The sequence below is a fragment of the Necator americanus genome, chromosome X (genome assembly GCF_031761385.1).
Source record: "Necator americanus strain Aroian chromosome X, whole genome shotgun sequence".
Taxonomy (NCBI): domain Eukaryota; kingdom Metazoa; phylum Nematoda; class Chromadorea; order Rhabditida; family Ancylostomatidae; genus Necator; species Necator americanus.
In genome coordinates, this window is record NC_087376.1 from 31,071,703 (window position 1) to 31,091,758 (window position 20,056).

The following is a 20,056-nucleotide window of genomic DNA, read 5'->3' on the forward strand; positions in this document are numbered from 1 at the left end:
ACTTGATGACGTGAAGAAGCGAGCTCTACATGCACTCAGTTACAGCAAACCTTGAATTTTTGGAAATCGAAAGAAGAACGTTGTCGACACGTCTAAGTCGGTAGAACAACTTACAGAACGACCTGCTAGTTCAGTTGACGCATTCACGCGTTGTTCTAGTCGTTTACGAAGAAGAAACCGGTGGGAATTATCTAGCTACCTTAACGGGAAAAGCGCTGCAGTTAACACGAAACAGTGCTCTAAAAGTGTTACTAGGAAAGTTCTCGAAAAAAAACAAATCCGAATGTGAAGTGGAAGTAAAGTGGCTGTTAGTTAACTTCGCCTAATGATTGAGGCTTGTGAGGTGAAAAAACTAGGTGTGCGCTGTATCTATTTTTGCCCTTAGAATTTTTATATTTGCAGAACATGCGGGGGAGGACGGAGAATTTCTAATTCACTTCGCTGTTAAACGGCATTCATGCATGGAGGATTCAGATCTGATGTGAGAAAAACAGAGAATTTCTATAAAATCAATGCTCAGTTAGCTGTCTTGCTCACATATTCACCAATCTCCAAAAGAAACAATGAATTCAACCTGAACTGAATCAGAGCTCAGTAGACGTTTTGAGTGAGTCAGTAGAGTCGAAGAAACACAGCGCCTTCCGACATAGAGCATTCGACCACCGTCAGAATCTTGAAACGCTCACAAAAAATAAGATTTAAACTTTATTCTTTTGAGAATTTTCATTGAAAAAATGAACCATTTTCCGGTGAAACACAAACATAGATAGACCAATGCAACAAATTGATTCTAAATTTTCAAAAAAAAAATTCAAAGTTACAAATGGGATAAGTAAGATCTGCAAGGACTGAAATTCCTTCTTAGGAACCATAAGAATGAGGAAGACTTCGCTATGGTAATTTAAGTTTCTTAACTTAATTGAAGCAACCATAACATCTTACTAGAAAAACAAAAGTGAAAAAAGCAGAAATGTTTGAAGAAATGCAGAAATGTTAGCCTAACAACCCATACAAATCCAGAATATTTGTGTATATTCGACATCATACAATCTGCAAATGAGGCTATCTGTGCAAGGATCAAAAGTGCAAGTTACTGCTGCGGTTACAAAAGAAAAACTCGGCGTAAGATGTGGTTTTTTGGGAGGGGAAGGGGGAGGGCACTCAATGGTGCCGTTATTTGTGGAATTAATTAAATCAGTCGGGGCACTAAGACCTAAGCATTAATCTTATAGGGCGTGTGACATGTAAACTAAAGTTAGAAACAGAAAAAAGTAAGATATGGAGTCCAGAAATAAGGGCGCCACTGAATGCCCCTCCCCCCAAACAACGTCATCCCCAAAAACTCCTGGAAGATTTTTGCATGTTTCTTCACCTCAGCAACATCGGCCCATTCTCAATGAATACTCGTTTCTAGCTTAAAAAAGGCGGAAAAGAAACGAAGAAAAGAAACATTTGGAATACCATGACATGACAATACTCAGAAACCAAGTACTATTTATGAACAAAGTACATATCACAGCCGAGAACGGCGTTGTACAGTAGCCGAGGACATGCGCGTCTTAACGAAATGATCACTTCGACACGTCCTCATCGCCTTCTAACTGGTCATGAGAAAATCTAAATTCTCGTGTTCTCGTGGCCTTTCTTTCATGCTCACTTCCTCTAGTAGTTTTCATTTATATTTGTAAGTTACTAACATAATTCGATATTCTGTAGATGTGAAATTCGAGTGTAACCTTGAAAAACTTCTGTGAGCACACTTTCGTCCGTGTTGATGTCGGTTTTTTTCCGTGTATCGATCGAATTTGATCACTGATTCACCATTGACACTCTTTCTTACTTCTTCAACTTCTCAGTGAAGTGAAAGTACTTTGCTACATGACGTCTTATTTTTCTAAAAATTTTCATGTGCTCGGTGGGTTTCTGACCTATTTGCTAACTACGTAGTAACTTCAGTATTTTAAATCAAACCACTAGGCTCCATTAGATGTTCCCAAGAGTTCTCCTACTGTGTCCCTTGCAGATCACTTTATAATCGTTCTATACACGACAATTTTCTTTGGATTTACTTTTTCAATAATTGTTTCAGTGTCAAGATCTGTTTACTTTTGTTGGAATTTACTTCTACTCACGTAATATATCTTTCACAGTTACTCTGTAGGCACCAGAGAGAAATCAAGCTCTCAATCAATCAGTCAGCTCTAAAAGAGCGTCTTAATGAGCACTGGATGTGGCCGTCAGGACAAAATTAGCTTCCACATCATTATAGATCTTGGATATACTTTCTACAGAGGCGCAGCGAGTCTCTTGTACGCAGCCGCTGCAATTCGTGTATTTTATACAAAATGCATCACGACATTTCGCATGGCTCACTGCAGACAACAAACACCAACATATTTTTGAGGTCCTTGATGACACTCCTCCAGAGCCCCTGTCCTGAGGACCTTAGGATCCTTACCCATGTGTTTTCGGCAAGCGTGAGGTCCACAAACGGAGAAGCAAATCCCTCTTATTTGGTAATAGGAAGAAAAAATATTGGAAACAAGTGCTTTAAAGTAAATGCTGCTTCCAGAGAAAAACTACTGAAGACAAACAGAAGTGGATCCAAGTTAAAACAATTTTTTTTTTTTTTTTTTTTTTGGGGGGGGGGGTTAGGGCAACTGTGAGGAGAGCCCTGTGGACCACGAAGAAGAAAAGGTGCAACTAAGGTAAGAGAAGCTCCCTAGTGACATCGTCGCTAATATTCGCTTATTTACGAGTTAATCCAGAACCTATTGACTCTGCGCCCTTAGAAACCAAAAGGAATAACACTGTCAGTAGAGCAGCGGGATAGAGTAGACTTAAATTCAGTCTAGACACATTAGAAATACACCGAGACTCTTCAAAATAACGATATAAGTTGTTATAAACTCGCGGAAGAAAATAAAAACATTCATTAATAGAACTTTTTTATGACAATTTTTTTATGATAACAATTGCAACGTTTCTTTATTAAATCATGGAGCAGCACCTTAGAATCGACACAGGATTTCGGGATATAGCTAGACAGTTAATGAATAGTTGTTAGGGATTTATATATAAGTCACTACAAGAAGTATAAGTTACTACTAAGAAATAATTAGTCAAAGTGATGTGTTATTATAGTATTTCTGACCCAATTTTGAGATAAACAGTACCAGAAAGCTTTGGCGATGATCGGTCAAAAGTAAAGTTTGTGAACAATGTCAATATTTAAAGGGAATCGCAACATGCACACGCAAATGAAGGTATTTCAGGACAAGTTGGAAGAAAATGATGAATATACTAGCTTGAGACGAACAAGAAAAGCAAACTAAAAAAAAAACAACTAAGAAGATACACTAGTTAGAGCAAAGAACACGCATCTGTCTGAATCACAATTATTAATAGGAATCTTTCCTTAGATTAGAAGAAAGTAATTCAGTAGCACTACTTCTACTAGACTTGTGCGTAAAACCAGAAACCACAACATGCCGACTAGATCATTGCGAGACATTCATTTCAACTGTTGGTCTTGGCGTAGACACAGGTGAATTGGCATTCATGCTACCTCGACGGACAATCTCTTCTAAACGTCTTCTAGCTCTCTGTTCCCTATCTAGAGCTCGACTCACGGAAGCAAGTTCTTGGCGCAGACCCATGACTTGGTCCTTTAGAGCATATACTGTATCCACCAGACTTCTGAAAAACAAAAACGTAGACATGTGTGTAACTCCAAGGACAACAAAATGAGCATTATCGTAATGTTCCGTTTTGTGTTGGTGTTAAGAGGGCATAGAACAGTCAGCCTTACAAAATCCACTATCATTTAAATATCAACACGTATTTTCTTGAGATTTTTTACAACAACATTTGCTCGCAAGCGTGATGATTTGTCAGACGGACAAAGTCACAGGCAAAGATCGATCAAATAAGAGAACTAGAGACGAACAAATGTGAGGAATTCTCAGCTACTTAATGCTGCACGGATTTTGGGCATTCAATGGATATAGATTAAATAACAAAAACACTGAGGACATGAATCGTGTGACGTACTTCTCTTGGATCACAACCTCATCTCCAATCACTTCTTCCACCAAGATTTTTTCATCTTCAGCAACAATAAGTTGAGGTGGTCGGCAATCCGCCGCAGTGGGAACAGCACGAACAGCTCCACTACAGTATGCTTCAATAATACGAAGTAATTGAGCATCATGTTGCTCTCCAACACTCACTGAAAATAGGAGCACATTATTACTCTCGACAAACAAAGATCGAAGCTATACAACCTTCTTTTCTCATTTTCACGTTCTTTTTCGAAGTGGAAGTCGCTAGTACATTACGGTGTGGAGGAACAACTCGGAAACACAACTTCTTGCTGCCATCTAGATGAAGTTGGGACTAGTTAAAACAGAAAGGATAACTCTATCAACTTCAATATTTGAACGGCAGTTCACCGTTTAAGGAGCGGCGATTTGAAGTGTTTAGATCGGGTTCGTCGGCATCATCCGGTAGGATCATCTCTAATTCATGATTTAGTCGCAAATCATTATGTCCAATTCTGAAATAACGATTAACATGAAGTCCTCATTGTACAGCTATATCCCAAACAATGCCGAGTTCTCGAAATGAGGAAGAATCCGTCTAGTGTAAAATGACAAAGTTAAAAAAAAGACGGCAATGATAGCAGTCAAGCGAAATCACTTACGACGGTTTTCTCCCAATGACGGCTCGCTCAGCTAGAGGCATTTCGGAAATATCCGCTTTCCGAGATGGGGATAGCACATGCTTAAATAGTCCCGTCATTACATTAAAAAAAAACATCAAAATGAATTCTATTTCAAACTAACCATATTACTAACTGCATAAGACTGTGGTATGGGAGGTGGAGTCATAATCGAAGTTTCTTCAATCAAAATATTCTCACATCTCGCAAACGCATCCAGCCAGCGTTCGATATCAAACCAAGTAGAGATTTGTATTTCCATGTCTCCTAATTTGGAATACCAATATGTGTGATAAGAACCCTTTGGTGGTATTTTTTACAAAAAAAAAGGCGTTTTTACTCGTACCTACTACGAGTCCACCCCTGTTCTCCATACACCGCACCCGCAACCCATTCGTAGGGATTTTTCTAAGCAGTCTGTATGAATTCACATCCAGTGTGATCTCCAGAACAATGAGCATCTTCGAAAACAGTGCAAGACACCTATGAGAAGATTCCTCAACGGGTACATTAAAAAAGGACATCTGGCTACGGTATAGACAGACAATGCACAAAGATGCCGATTCTAACCTGTCATCACAAACACCATCGAGAATTACAGGTGCCACGCTGACATAAAGAATGCGACCTCGTTGCTCAAACGAGGCCCACCCTTCGACTTGACCTGTATATAAGAGCTCAAGCTGCAGTTCTTTTTGCTTTCGAACGGCTTCACACAGTGCCTGGAAAGTGGTGATAATACCGAAAGGTAGGTACAAAATTCAGTATTTGGCCAATGTCTATACCTTCATTTCCTTGAAAACAGCACATGATCGCTGAACATCACCGCGGTCGACATGACCTTCCTAAGTGAAAAAAGAATCACCACAAGTTTCATGAAGATTTAAAGACAAATAAAGAGGATTAAATAAGATACAATATCCTGCAAAATCAAATGAATACGAGTTGGAATAAAAGTAGACGGGAATCGTGGTGAGATGTCTTTAATTAAGTGGATGTACTCTTTCAAAAAAATGGAAGCTGAACAGGCACAGCTGACCAACGGGATTGGGTTTTTTAAGCTTTTTTAAAGCCATTTCTACAATGTAGTATCATCGCAGATTTATGCTATGAACATTCGGAAACAATCAAATCTAGAAGGAAAAGACACTAGAGTGTGTTGCGTCAAAAAACCAAGTGACCGGTTGTAAATCGCACTGAAGGCTGCCATATAGATATTCTAACATGCTCAGTAGAAAATAAAAGGAAGAAGTAAAACTCACGGGCATATTCCTCTCCAGTTCTTGCAACACAGCTGGATACTTGTCTAAATGTCGAAAAGGCTCACTAAGCCCAGCAATCAAAGTGGGGACGTCCTTGCCTCGCAACAGGAGAACATTCCGAACGGCATCCCTTGACAATTAATTATTTCCCAGTTTATTTGATGGCTCAATAAAATTAATCTTGGCACGAGTGACCGCACACCATAAAAAATTACTTGCATTTTTTCGTTGAGTACTTCTACAGCTTTTGGATGATTTTCACAATAAGCAACGAGTAGTCGCTTCAACTCAGCAGCGCAAGAAATAAGAATTCCTCCGATTCGCTGTTGTGAAACTTCTAGACTAAAGAAAGCAAATTGATTGCAATGTAGAATGAATCTATAGATGGTATGCAGAACCTCAATGCCTCCTTTAAGCGGTAAAGTGTAGACTTTTGCAGGGCTGCGATATCTTCAATGTAGCATGAAAGCACAGCATAGTCTTCTGGGGTCAAGCTGAAAACGGGAAGAAATATGAGTCAATTTTGGATCAGGTCACGCAGAACTAATTCTGTGCGGAAAATCCTTACATTGCCGCAGCTCGGATTGGTAAAAGAAGATCTTCATGAGTTCTCTGCACACTTGCCACATAAGACTCTTCAGCGCGGATGAAGTCTCGCATTATTTCAGCTCGGAACTGCGATCGAGCAGCGTTAGAGCTTACCACATCTCCACTAACTACAACGGAACGATTTTGAAAATGTTAATCACGGGTATGGGACTATAAAATTTATGTAGTTTAAGCATTCGACAAGAGGATTCGAATGTATAAACGGACAGACATTTCAGATTTGCGAATATCTGAATGCTTTCGCATAGTTAAGCGAGCAATAACGCTTGCAAACTACAGCAATACTGAGTTCGAATATCCGGACACCATCATTCGTCAAATATTCGCAGTCGGATAAGTGGGTGTTCCATGAGTATTCGGGCAATCGAGTAATCAAGATTTCACCTATCATTCTAATATTAACAAAAAGACCATCTTGGCCACTTGCACCATTCTAACAGTGGTGAAAACTATAGCAATGTAAATGTAATGTGGAAAGTATGGATCCAAAGCAGCGCGTTGAATCAAGCAATAAGAACATGTACAAGAGACGAAAATGCGTCGACAAAAAGGATGGAGAAGCTTTTTCCCAAAAATACAAAGTGCTTACAATTCTTAGTGGCGGGAGAAGAAAAACGGCTGTAGTTGCAACATCAAGTGACTGTTTTGAAATTGCAGTAGCACTTTTCTATAAACGAATGATCGTGTTCACGGATGAACGCATTGAGTTAGTAGCAAGATTTCCAACAAGCATTGAGACTAAGTGGCACAAAAAAACGGTAAAAATGTAGTTGAGAGGGGGGACGCAGTGGGGCCTTTATTTCCCAACACTCTAACTTACTTTTTTCTCTTAGCAACTTTAGTTTACATATCACAGATCCTCTAGGACTAATGCTTAGGCCTTGGGGCCTCGACTTATTTGAATATTAACTTCGAGAAATAAGCGCGCCACTGAAATGCCCCCCAACAACATTTATGGCCAGAAAAACTGCATAGCAACACAAATGAAGAAGGCTTTCAAACGCTCAAAATCCGCGCTCCAATAAGGTTAAAAGGAACCTTCAAGTAAATTTGTAAGGCTCTTTCAGCCAGTAGGCAAAACTCAAGACGCAATCTGGAAGTATCTCGGCAAAAATATGAAAGATGACCAGCAAATAAAAGAATCAGGGGCATCAGGAATACCCGAAGCGCCTAGATAGCAAGCAACTCTTGACATCCAAAAGAGTGACGAAATCGAATGCTTGAAGTGGACTACTTGTGAAATTACACATATAGCCGGTGTCTAGAGTTTGGCGTATGATATTTACAAACCCTGCCTTCTACTTCAAAGAACCCAACATCGAAGTTTTCGTCGAACGCCTTTAACAAGAAGGTGACACTTCATGAAAATAGAGCCTGGTAGAGTAATCAAGAATTCACAATGAAAAACTTAGAGAATGCATATGACAGATTCTACCTCACGCCAAATAAGTCTTACCTAACTACTAAACATGCCCTTTCCCTAGTAATTACAATATTTTGAATAAAGAGCAACAATATTCTCGCTTCGTACGGGAAAGATCCATAGCAGAATGAATTCGACAATCCAAAATAAAGTCCACTTCATTTAATATATGTGTAGAGTATAAGTGCGACAAAGGATCTGCAGGGATCACTGTCCAATTATTTAAATTATGTTGCAAAAAGGTTCCAATAGAGGGATCCAATGAACGACGTACCTGCTATTCCGTTCGCAGCGTTCACGCCGTTGACAAGTACTGCAGCATTAGGAACAGATTTTGACCTCATTAATTTATCTAGAAATCAAAAAGAAAATCAGATGAACTCCAGTATAAGCGAGCATCACGAAGAAAACACAAGCAAAAACTATCACCTTTCTCAGTAATAATATTTGCATAATTGGAAGGAAACCATCCGGTTTTTCCGTTGATAGTGCCTTCCCACCATCCTCCTTCAAGTTGCTGTGTAATTGTGATCATGTCATTTTTGAAGAATGTTAGCTTAATTGAGCGGATTGACTTCTATGACGTAATCCAGAGCAGTGAAAAGTGCCTCAGTTTGGCAAAATGAAACAATAGATAAACTGAAACACACCTCATCATTGTTCTTCCCTTCAAAATTATACTTGGCTTTTGCGACAACCACGTTTGGTTCAAGAAGACTCTCCAACCCAGCTTCAGTCATCACCAAGACATGAAACAAACACTAACACCACTTTTTATGAGTCCTTTAAGAGTGCGAAGACAAAGGGAAGGCACAAGGGAAAGTGCACGTCAACTAACATAAAACAACGTAACAGTAATTCGAGAAAGATCATATCTCATAAGAAGAAGCAGGAGAACAAATAAAAACAGAAAAGAAAACTAACAACAAAAATCGTTTTATAAAACGTAATGTCTGCGATAACGACCTTAGCCGCCTGATTTGAATACCCCCTTCGCAAACTGCGGTGCATCTAGCTGGAAATGTCCCGACTTGTTTTTCGTTTTTGAAGTTCTGGGGGTGTTTATCCTACCAAACTCCTCATCTCTCTCTGGGAATTTCCCATTTCGTCCCACCGATCGCTCATCAGTCTTTGCTCTCAGGGGAACAAAAGGACCAATTTCACTGGGAAGACGTGTGCAGTGATTATTGGGGATTGCATGATTGTGACGGAAGATGGATGAGATCCACATGCTGTGTATTTTTTCAAGTAGTGTCCAAATATTCGGTGGGCAGTGAGCTCTGCAACATCTTCACTATTTCCGAGGCCCTACAAACTACAACTATTTGTATTGGAGAAGTGATTTTGTTGCTGATGCGTAGGATCCTATGAAGAGTTCAGAGTGTTTCTGAGGTCTTATTAGCAGATATCTGGGGATAAATGTAGTTGTAGAGGGGGGGGGCACTCAGTGACGCCAATATTTCTCGAAGTAAATAATCAAATCAATCGGGCCCCAAGGCCTAAACATTAGTCTTTCTTAGAGCATATATGACATGTAAACTAGAGTTACTAAGAGAAAAAAGTAAGTTAGAGCCTCGGGAAATAAGGGTGCCGCTGAGTGGCCCCGCAACTATATTTTTCCCGTTGTCTGTTCCAGTAGCTGAGTGTCGTGCACTTCGCATATTCGTTTTCACCGTAACTAAGTAAATATATACTTTTCTCAATGTCACTCTAATGCTTTCATCACACTTCCACGTATTTTAACACTTCGATGTTCTGTCTTCCAAGCATTCTTCGGGTCCTCCAATATGGCTAACACTGCGTGCTATTTGCCCTTTCTGCTTGATTTATCCGACCATTGTGCAATTCCTGCCTCTACTTTATTGGTAAACAACGCAGTAAGCATGTTCAGCAACAAACATATTCTTATTGGGTTTGATGCAAAAGTTCGCAGCGCTCTCTTTTAATATAAGCATCTAAAGACTGAATTTTACTTTAAGACATCGAATAACATTCTGAAATCAATCAGATATTCTTCTTCATTCTATACTGCTCTTTCGCAGTCTTGGAATAGTCCTACGTTTTCTCATGGATTAAAGTATTCGGGAGATATTCATTTCACTGCTACTCATCAATATATTGACAGTCGGACGAAATGATGCGTAGTTTGCGGTAAAACACATTGTTTTTATTTTCACTGATTCCTACTTTTCTAAATATTTCATTAAAGTTCTGAAAAAGTGCAACTGGTATGCACCGCTGGCGCGCACCTCGACGCAACCGCCGTAGCAGTGCGGCAGTGTCGTGAACTGTTACCATCTACATGGAATAGAAGTGTTTAAAGGATTTTCGTTGATGTTTGGTTGTGTTTGCGATGCAGGCGCTTCTATTGTTTATGCGACACTGTTCAGTGTTTTCATTTCATGGTCCAAACTTTGACTTCCACTCTCAGAGATCATATAAGCGCTTTACTTCTGTCTCTCTCAAGCTCCGTTTAAGCATCTTGTGGGCTACATTTTGACTGTTTTAAGCATCACTAGGCAAACGTAAGATCATTGCATAAGTAGTTCAAGTCAGTGCTTGTTCTTGTTTTCGACCTCACACCACTCTTTCCATTTTTTTGTTCGAAAATCATCAAGTGTTGTTCATGTTGAACTTATTGATTCAAGTGCTGGTTCCAACTGCTACCAATTAGACCTTGAAAGTAGAGAATCTTCCTTATACTTATGGATTCTTCTTATCTGTTTCCAAGGTGAGTATGTCATTCATTTGAACACCTAAGAACCAGTATTGAGGTCTGAGAGGTTTTTTCAGATGACATTGTTGGGTAGCGCTGGTTTTGGGGCCGTTGTTCTGTTGGGGATAGAAGAGGGCCGCCGGACATGTGCCAATGGATTACCAGTTATTCCATCGAGTATTCGAATGCTTGGTAGATTTGAGAAGATAAAGAGCATTAGGCATCCGTCACTTTGTACCTACATTGAACTTGTGCGATGTACACTAGGTAATTTTCATTTAATTCCGATTACTTCCTTCAGCTACTTCCCTTTCCATAGTGTCTTCAACAATTTAAGATACCGAAAATTTCGCAGTACACAAACACATAACTTTGCCTCTAACAAAGAATTAGCGGAATAATTTTATTCATTTTCATCGATTGGCTGAAGTTAATTTGATAGCTTTTTTTTTGTTCAGTTCCCAATGCTGTCATATTGATCTGCGAACATCACGATATGTCACTCTCTGCTCTTTTGTCCACCAGACGGTATGTTGTATTTGTCATGTTTTGTAACAGTTCAGCGTGCTTGTTATTTGTTTTTGACTTGATAATTAATTTGTGACGGAATTCTTTAGACTTACTATTGGGGAAATTTTTCACATCACTTGGCATATTGTTGAGGGGATCGCAGTTCTCCATGACGAAGGGATATGTGTTGGTATACTTAATTCCGACTCTATTCTTATACCGGAAAAGAAAAGGGACGGCTTATTAGACGTTCGAATCACTCAGTATGCTGTGAGGTTAATCTTTTAAACGATTCACTTGCTTCTTCTTTGTTCTTTTTCTTTAAACATACTTTCTTCTGCTTCTAGTTATATCTCAAAAGACGGTGCGGACATACAAGGTGCACTGGCCCATGGTTTTTCCATTGCTCCAGAACAGCTTATTATCGGTACATCATCTTGCGGAACAACATTTAAAGCGGACGTTTGGGCGATTGGAATAGTATTACTGGAAATGGCAACGGTATATCGCTTATGAGTCAGTTTTACTTATAGTCAAGAGCCGTAAACCTATAGACGGACTGATGTAGTTCTCGTACTAACCAGTGTATTTAGGGTGTCCTGTTGCGTGATGTTTGGTCATTAAAGCAGTATATGACGGTTCTCAAATGCAGCATGGGTAGAGGTTAGCGGCTCTTCGTTTTCTGTTTTCTTTTACTTTTCACCTATCTATGTATGATTTTTGCTTTTTACTTATCTCTTTCTGAGTTTGGCCATGTTGACTTTGTTTCAGCAGAAAGAGGTTCACTTTTTCCTCCAATCCTAAAAGCTCTGCAATCTGCTTCCAGTAAGACAAGGGATGTCTTGGAGTTGCATGAAAAATTGGTCGAAATCATCGAGAGATGTTTGTCATTACTGCCTTCACATCGTCCTAGTGTATCCGAGCTGCTGTTGGCTATTCCTCCTGTTGAACAAAATGGCGATTCAACATACTTTGAATCTGTCGAGTGTTTGAGTGGTTAGCTATTAGATACTATTCTAAAATTTAGAAAGAAAACTGTTGTACGAAACCCTTAGTTGCAGGAAGAATCGCAGCCAGCAACTCGCGAAAAGATTGGGTTTTGCGAGAAATGGCTGTTGAAGATGCGTTTTTCCTCTGGAGACTTTGCGGCTCTTCTGCCGAAGCGATTCTTGTACGAAATAACATCATCACGCTACGTCATCCATTGTTAACGAATCCAAGGTGTTTTTATTTTTTTTAAAGAAGAATTTAATGTACATTAATTTAAAGAAGTTTGGCTTCTAATGGATTCCTCTTGAAGTGGGTTCGCGAGCAGTGGTGTGCTTCCTTTTATCCTAGAATCGCCCTATATCCTTCTAATTATTTATTTCTTTGGAACTTACTTTAGCTGATACACGTCTGTGTTCAGCATCGTTGTAGAAGACCTCCGAATGTTTGGGAATGATGAGACGCGGAAATTCTTTGTCAAACCTGGAGTGGTGATGCTTCCCGATAAAAACGTGCGAGAGGTAGTGTTTTTTGGAATGAGAAATTTCTAAACTCTTGATATAAACCTTCTTCAGAAACTCATGTCAGTACCATCAATGGATGTATTTCTTCGTTCTTTTCTTGCTGCACCAGGATCGACTATTAATCATGACGACAATTTGTCTGTAATAGTAAAGGAAAAGGACATGGTGTACCAGGTCATTTTTAAATTTCATAAGTGTGATACAGTGTTAGCCCATTTTCCTCTTATCATCATCCGTTAAGGCATCTCGAATGCGGCTCATAAGTCATCTGCTTAACTCTCGCTTCTATAAACTGCCGGAACTCTTATCGTCAGTTGCTTCGGATGTTCCTCCAATGCGTAGAGCTGACGGTGAGTTTTGAATAGTTCCCTGGGAAGTTTGTAAAATGAGAATGTAAATTCACTTCGATGTGCTTTCACTAATGGATATACACAGATGTTTTCAGTGAGAAAAAGATAAAGATTTTGATTGTCTTCAAAATTTTCTCTTTTTTCCTCAGTCTGTTCTATCTATTGGAATCCTCTTGTTTGCCTCCATTATTACCTCCGATTACTACTATGCGTAGTTCTATGGTCTTTATCAGAATTTACATTCCTCGTTCTTCAAAAGTCACAGTCAAAGGCCCGGTATACTGAATTTCTATATTTATGTTCAGTATGGTGTGCCCTGTTGGACATACGATCTAGTGATGAGTTGAATTTCTTTCAATGGAACACCATAGCTGTTCATGTCAGTGATCGACAGTTGGACGTCGATATACCGCGTTGTCATCAGGTGCTGCAAATTCTTTCTAATCCTTTTTTTTCTGCTTAAGCGTATTTTTTGTTTTATAGTATGAAGAACTGATGACTTCACCTGCTGCACATTATTGTTTGCGTCGTCTTCTCAAGGCATGGCTTGTCAGCCATTCTCAATATGTCTACTGGCAAGGCTGCGACAGTTTGGCTGCACCATTTCTTCTCCTTAACTTCAACAGTTTGTGTTGGTTTTATAATGAGTCGGAAAAGTATGTAAATTAGATTGAAAGAAGAAAACTTTTCTGGAACTCTTTTTTTTACTTCTGATGAAGTCATATAGATTACGGAGCGTTTCAACCATTACAGTGTTTTAATGGACATATTTCACCCTGATGTTGTTTTCGAATTGGTCCTAGCCTCGTAGCCGTTCTTAGAATTAAACTATCTTGTTCATTCCAAAAGTACATACCTTTACACCGTTCCAGAATTCCAAAAAGTTATGGTGTTGAAGGTGCCCACCTTTGTTAACAATTATTGAAATGTTCAGCTACTGCACTAGCTTGTCTCACAGCATTCATCAAAAAGTACCTTAACAATTTTTTCTTGAAGGACAACTCAGCTATAATTCAAGGTGAGCTGTTCTGTTCTGTTCATGCTAGCACTTATTATTAGATAATTTATCAACGTTTTCTTTTTCCAGAACAGTTAGCTGTATTTAATCATCTACTTGCCTTTGTGGATGCTAAATTGTACACACGGCTCGCTTCCATGGATTTCTATCCTGAACTGTTTGCTATCCCATGGTTCCTTACCTGTTTTGCCCACGTGCTACCTATTTACAAATTATTCCATGTGTGGGACCAGCTCTTGCAAAGGGATTCTTCGTTTCCTTTATTTATAGGTATGTTTTTTAAATACACAATTTTTTTTTGTGCGAAGGAGTCCTTTGGGGATTAGACCCGAACCCTTTTTTATCGCTGGTATTTATTGCGATTATTTGAGTTATCTTTTTTGGGCTTGGCTATTCTCCGTCAGTTGCGCCATACCCTAGTTGAAGCGTCCTTCAATGATGCTATATTGCTGTTTTCGGATCTTCCAGGTGAACCCACTACCCAAATATTTAGCTTGGACTTGAAATTGTCAAACATTCCTTCCAGATCTTTCGATGGAGGTGGTAGTAGCGGATTCTATTGCATATTATGATCGTGTTCCTCCCAGCTGTGCCTTTCGCTCACATTCAATTCCTAACGGTATATGTTTAGCAACCTTTTGTGTAGTTTTCCTTCTTTTAGTTTATTTTGTGCTTATTTTAGTTCCTTTTGTGTAGTTTTCCTTCTTATTTCATCCTGGAATCATTTTTCATGAATGCTCCCGAAATTTCTGTTGACTATTGATGAGTTCTAGATTGTAAAAGCCCGCCTCCTCGAGGGCTTCCCTGCAGTCTACAGAGTCTACACTATCAAGAGCTAAAAAAGTGGCATTGTCCTCGTATTTCAAGGGAAGAGTTTGCCTGGAGAGTGTCTGATCAGTTGATTGTTGCAATCGATATACGACCGCAGATCGAGTGAGTCCTGCTTTTATAGATAGCTTTGCACTTTGATGTACGATGATATTCCTGTGATCAGCTGCCACCGTAGCCTAACGCAATTCATCTCCGAGAATTCATTTTAAGGTTTGGAAGAGGATGCGTATTGCGTTCAATCAATTACCCCAACGTTAGCGACCTCTCGCTGCTGAACATTGCTGAACCTCTCAGAGTCGCTCAGAGGAACCAACATCCAATTTGTATAATTGGCGGAAAGGATGTGGAAATAACTCGTAAGGTATGAATCGGATTTGCGAGATGTCGTCTGCCGGAGTAATCATTTGTTTATCTTCAGTTTTCTGGCGACTTGGTAAGCATGGGGATTGATGGGGTTTGTGTGCTGGACGAAGGCTTTGAGGCAATTCGTCATGATACTTCACTTATTCATGTACCTCACTAACCAATGATGCTCCTCTTAGGAATACTTTTGTGCCCTATAATCCTGGTATTAATGTGATTCTCAAGAGTTTATGTGAGTGTTGTGCCTGAAAAGATGTTTGTCTGTATGTCACATGTGTGCCTTTTGATTATCTCAAATAGTATAATTGACTACAGGGATAATTTTTGTCTGTAGGATTCCTTGTGATGCCAAATAATTTTCGTGCATGTTTTCGTTGTACTCAAATCGCTAAGAGGATGCATAAGAAGCAAATTATAACCGTGTTGGGAAGAAACGTCGAGAGGATTTTAATATCACGTGATAGTGGATATGCAGTTTTTGCATAGAATTTTGATTTTTTTTCAAAGATGACATATCTCTCATTTGGTTCTTTTTCGTATTTTGGAGAGTTGGTGCTCAAATATGGTGCATTTTTATGAATGAAACTGTCTCTTAACTTCGTAAGCTACAGAACAACGATGTGATTTCATATTTAGGTGCACATATTAACAAATTACCAGTGTTCCTTCATCTGGCACAAGAGCTGTCATTCCCACTTGACACTTTCCACAAGGTTGTTGTAGAGCGACAATATTCTACAATGCTAGCAATTCAAGATGATCCAGGAGTTGGTTTCCGTAAAGCTATCGAGTTTCAAGGTGGAGTCTCTACCACTATGGTAAAAAAAGGAATCTTTAAGACTCCAATCTTGCTGATAGACGCGAGTTCCAGCGCAATCGGAAGCGAGAGGGGATAACGAAAAATCACGTAGGAATCGAAATAACCAATCCATTTAGAATTCGCAGTTTTTTCTTTGTTTTACTTGTTAGGTACTTCTGACCTCAATTATCTCTATGTCATCGCAGTATGGGATGCGTATAGGTTTGGGCGAAGTCTCGCAAGCGGATTGAAGTAATCCTGAGGGTGCCAGTGACATTTTGACTTCGGAATTTATAACTTCGTTCCACTGTGAAAATTTCATAGAACCTTTTTTCTAATTGTAAAGCAGCTTTTGTGATGTTATGGTAACCTTCAGGGAACAGAGGCAACGACAACATTGGGTGTAATACTGCCGATTGGAGTGCCGACCGTAATTCATGTGAAGACGGTTCGATGCATTGTTCAACGTTTGTTTCCGGTGTATTTGCTGTTGATGATTTGATGCCTTTCTTGTTTGTGTTTCGTTTCGCCTTAGAGACCAACTCTAGTTACTGCAAGAAAAATCACTTGAGTACCAGAATTCTACGTATTCCTTAAGCGATTCATTTCCTTTATATTCTCGAGTTTATTATTGTGACATCTTCTCGACCTGTTCAAATCATATAGAGATTGATGCGATTAGAACTTTCACTTCAACGGCGATTTCTTCGTCATCACCTCTATCATAAATTACTGGAATTCTGTAGAGAAAAAAATGTGCGGTAGATATTTTTCCGGTTTTTAAGAACCTCCAATTTGTCGGATCGATTTTTTTTTCTTCAGAAAAGGAGAGCAGCATGCTATGAATACGGATGTAAAGAATATTTGTAAAGAAACTGAAAATAGAAAAGAAAAAAGAAACTAAAAGTAAAAAAGGGAAAAAAGCAAAAGATCTCACGCAGTATTATTCAAAAAGGGAGTACAAACTTTTGAGAATGTAAAAGCATAACGTTTCGATAGATTTTGTTCTACTATCATAGGACAAACCTGTCATCAAAATCTCTTAAAAACGCCTTTGACATATGTGAAGCCATTTATTTTCTTTTTAACCGAAATTGCCTGTGGCTGGTTCCCATGGATGGTGACCCCTACCTGAGACCATCAAATCTTTACAGACTCAGGCAATGTCCTCAGCACTCTTGCGCCCATTCCTCTAACTCTGTTTGCTATCGATGTTTTTGAGTCTCTTTGAGACCAATTTTAAGCGAACTTTTGGTCTTTTGCTTATGTGGCTTCAAATGTTTCTACAATCATGTGGACTAGTCCAGAAAAAGTCCTGAAAATTGGTTTTTCGTTTCCTCTATCGATAGTGATTAGTGTGACTAGAACTACAAATACAATATGGTTTAAGGCAACGGAGATACATATTTATGTTGTGACTCATGATGCATTAAAATCTACAATTTGGTGCACGATAGTTTTGTGAGGACCTTCGTTCCTGTCGAGGACCCAGCGATGGTACTTCAACCCCCCTCGGGAAATTTCATGCCAATTATCGCGCGATCCATTGCTGGCATTCGTTGTCGAGAAAAGTTGACGAGAATGGTATAGGCGAGCGGCGATCAACCGGGTTCGCATTACAACACCGGCATCACGAAGGCATCAGCAACGGAGCGGTGTCGACTCGGCCGGGACATTCTCGGTGGTCCATACATCACGGTTTCACGGTCAACCTAGGCGTTGCGCGCCGACATCGTTCTCCGGACTCTCGTTCTTTCTCTCTTCCTGTCTCGTTCTCGTGATGTGATGCGCTTCTCGAATCGCTCCCTCCTTATTTCTCCCTTTGTCTTCCCTTCTCATCTCTCCCAATTTGTAACTGCCGCGATTTACCGTCGCAAAACCACACACACACGCACACACACACTCACTTACCCGCCCATACCGACCGCCATATCGACGCCCACCCCCTTCCTTGCACCCAATTGTTATCAAATTATCAAACGCACTATCGGTGATTTATATCTACAGCACACACCTAAAAAAGCGAAGCGCGAATCCGTGTACGAACGACTAATCCCTAACGCTATTGGTCACACGAGAAGTGGGCGTGCCTTTTGAACTGCTGGAGGTCAAAAACGTGGGAAAGCTTGTTTCGTGTATCGGAAGCTTACGGATAATGAAGAGACAACTGTTAGCCTTAGAAGGGGTGCTCACAGAATATCTGTGATGTTCTCCTTCGATGATATGTCCACAAATCACTTATGATGTCCTCATATATTTTTCAATTTTGAAGAATTTCTAGTGGATTTCGTTCACGATTCTAACATTGTTCCCATCTTATAATTCATCGTCCACTACTTTGCTCAGTGACTTACAGTATGTTCATAAATGGAATCATATAGGTTTCACTGCGTGTCCTTTTATGCTCGTACAATTAATTCGTTGACAAATTCCATCTGAAACCTACTTTTTTGCACAACTTTATAACTGTTAAAAGGTGCATTTTGAATTGTGAGCTGAGCATCGTTTTGCAAGCTTTCTGTAGCTATTCGCATAGATATCCAGAAACTGGGAGATGTCAAATTTGAGTCAAGAACTGGACATGGTCAATTAATACTTCACTTCAATTAGCATCCGATATAATTTGAATCCTAGCCAAAATCCTAGCAAAACATAATCTATTTGAAAAGTTGGAGAAAAAAAAGGCGGATTAATTCAATTGTCTAAATGAATGCTCTTTTGTGTCCACATATTCCCTAAGCATCAAGATTTCCTATCACTTTTTTTTTGTTGAAGGAGAACGATCAGTCGGCTTCATGCACAAGTTAATATTTTGTACGAAAGACACGATGAGGATGTAGGAAAATTGGAGTAAAGAAGAAGTTTTGAGGTGTTTTAACGCATAATTTGTCTAGAAACTACTTTAAGATTTTTTTAAAGTTTAATATTGATCACTTTGAGCAAGATTAAGACGCGTTCATTTTCGACACAAACATGGATTAAGAATTAATTAATTAATTAATTAATTTGTTCCCGGTTACAAATTGTTTCCTTTCTTCAACTCTCCCTTCTTCTCCTCCCTTTTTCCCCATTTACCTTACGTAGTTTTTAGGCTGGATCATAAGTTTTTTTTTTCCATGCACAAGTGTTCTTAACACTTTTAAAAAAAAGTTTCAAAAATTGTGAATGGCTGATTTTGATCTAAACTTTTTGCCTTTCTATGAAATATAATGATATTCTTTTAAGGGAAAAAAGAACGCATCATACTATTGTAAATCGCCCTTCAGAAATTTTCAAAATTCAAAAAAATTGCCTCCATTTCCATCTATAGCGTTTGTCATTTTTAGCGGCAGCGCTCAATATAGAAGTATCAACAGGTCACATGTCACTTTGTTATTGATTTGTATTCGTAAGTCTCGTATCTGGAACTTAGTAATCCACACTTTTAGGGAAAAAAATCGTGGAAACAGCTTCTAGAAGAGAACGACCTGGTCCACTTTTTTAATGTCATTCCGTGACGTGAAGTTTAATAGGGAAGACCACTGATACACTTATTTATTTGTCAGACAGTTTTTGTGCTATCCTGTAGACCGATCCATGGGTTCGGTTAGTTACTGTCGCTATGATAGAATGATGGTAGAATCTTATTCCATCTCCAAATAATAATTCATTTCCGAGTTAAAGTTCACGCGGAGTTTGCCATGTTTGGCTCGGTGCCAAGGCCGCTTCGTTTTCGTTGTTTGCTTTAGGGAAAGGTATGAGCTGCCCCTCCTCCTTTTACCATGCCGGGTTTACGATGTTCAAATACAATAAAAATTCGCGCCGACAACGCTTCGCACACGCTTTGCCCACATACTTCTATTATAACAGCTTTTTGGAACATTTCTCAGGCTCGCATATTTGTCAAGATTGCAATACGAGCCACAATTCTTGGCATTTTTAGGACGTCCCCTTTCCTAGGA

General features: G+C 39.4%; 3 protein-coding genes across 6 annotated transcripts; 2 read left to right on the forward strand and 1 right to left on the reverse strand.

Moving 5' to 3' along the window:
* Positions 1 to 35: 35 nt before the first annotated feature.
* Positions 36 to 8,757, reverse strand: RB195_026029 (uncharacterized protein; the record flags this gene model as incomplete). Of its 3 annotated transcripts, XM_064214393.1 has the most annotated exons (18): positions 36 to 50; positions 115 to 191; positions 3,569 to 3,699; positions 4,054 to 4,231; positions 4,287 to 4,382; positions 4,455 to 4,558; positions 4,706 to 4,785; positions 4,848 to 4,990; positions 5,070 to 5,206; positions 5,294 to 5,445; positions 5,509 to 5,568; positions 5,986 to 6,115; positions 6,205 to 6,327; positions 6,384 to 6,479; positions 6,554 to 6,701; positions 8,292 to 8,369; positions 8,447 to 8,573; positions 8,668 to 8,757. In XM_064214393.1, the coding sequence occupies 18 exons, from the start codon at positions 8,755 to 8,757 to the stop codon at positions 36 to 38; spliced, it is 1,965 nt and encodes a 654-aa protein (XP_064070272.1). The 3 variants fall into 3 exon arrangements, with proteins under 3 accessions (XP_064070272.1, XP_064070273.1, XP_064070274.1); XM_064214391.1 differs by lacking the exons at positions 36 to 50; positions 115 to 191; positions 6,205 to 6,327; ... (3 more) ...; positions 8,447 to 8,573; positions 8,668 to 8,757 and having other exon boundaries at positions 3,501 to 3,699; positions 5,986 to 5,991; XM_064214392.1 differs by lacking the exons at positions 36 to 50; positions 115 to 191; positions 3,569 to 3,699; ... (6 more) ...; positions 5,294 to 5,445; positions 5,509 to 5,568 and having other exon boundaries at positions 6,050 to 6,115; positions 6,201 to 6,327.
* A 1,047-nt stretch (positions 8,758 to 9,804) lies between these two features.
* RB195_026030 (uncharacterized protein) lies at positions 9,805 to 15,476 on the forward strand (the record flags this gene model as incomplete). 2 transcript variants are annotated; one of them, XM_064214395.1, is made up of 21 exons in its annotated part: positions 9,805 to 9,894; positions 10,692 to 10,748; positions 10,811 to 11,000; positions 11,192 to 11,261; positions 11,351 to 11,518; positions 11,591 to 11,744; positions 11,837 to 11,906; positions 12,015 to 12,239; positions 12,305 to 12,464; positions 12,652 to 12,751; positions 12,806 to 12,928; positions 12,996 to 13,104; positions 13,410 to 13,528; positions 13,588 to 13,735; positions 14,039 to 14,122; positions 14,192 to 14,392; positions 14,543 to 14,590; positions 14,649 to 14,741; positions 14,896 to 15,055; positions 15,164 to 15,314; positions 15,372 to 15,476. In XM_064214395.1, the coding sequence occupies 21 exons, from the start codon at positions 9,805 to 9,807 to the stop codon at positions 15,474 to 15,476; spliced, it is 2,625 nt and encodes an 874-aa protein (XP_064070275.1). The 2 variants fall into 2 exon arrangements, with proteins under 2 accessions (XP_064070275.1, XP_064070276.1); XM_064214394.1 differs by lacking the exons at positions 9,805 to 9,894; positions 10,692 to 10,748.
* Positions 15,477 to 15,823: 347 nt separating this feature from the next.
* On the forward strand, positions 15,824 to 16,617 carry RB195_026031 (uncharacterized protein; the record flags this gene model as incomplete). Its single annotated transcript, XM_064214396.1, has 3 exons — positions 15,824 to 15,881; positions 15,953 to 16,134; positions 16,492 to 16,617. The coding sequence occupies 3 exons, from the start codon at positions 15,824 to 15,826 to the stop codon at positions 16,615 to 16,617; spliced, it is 366 nt and encodes a 121-aa protein (XP_064070277.1).
* Between the last annotated feature and the right edge of the window lie 3,439 nt (positions 16,618 to 20,056).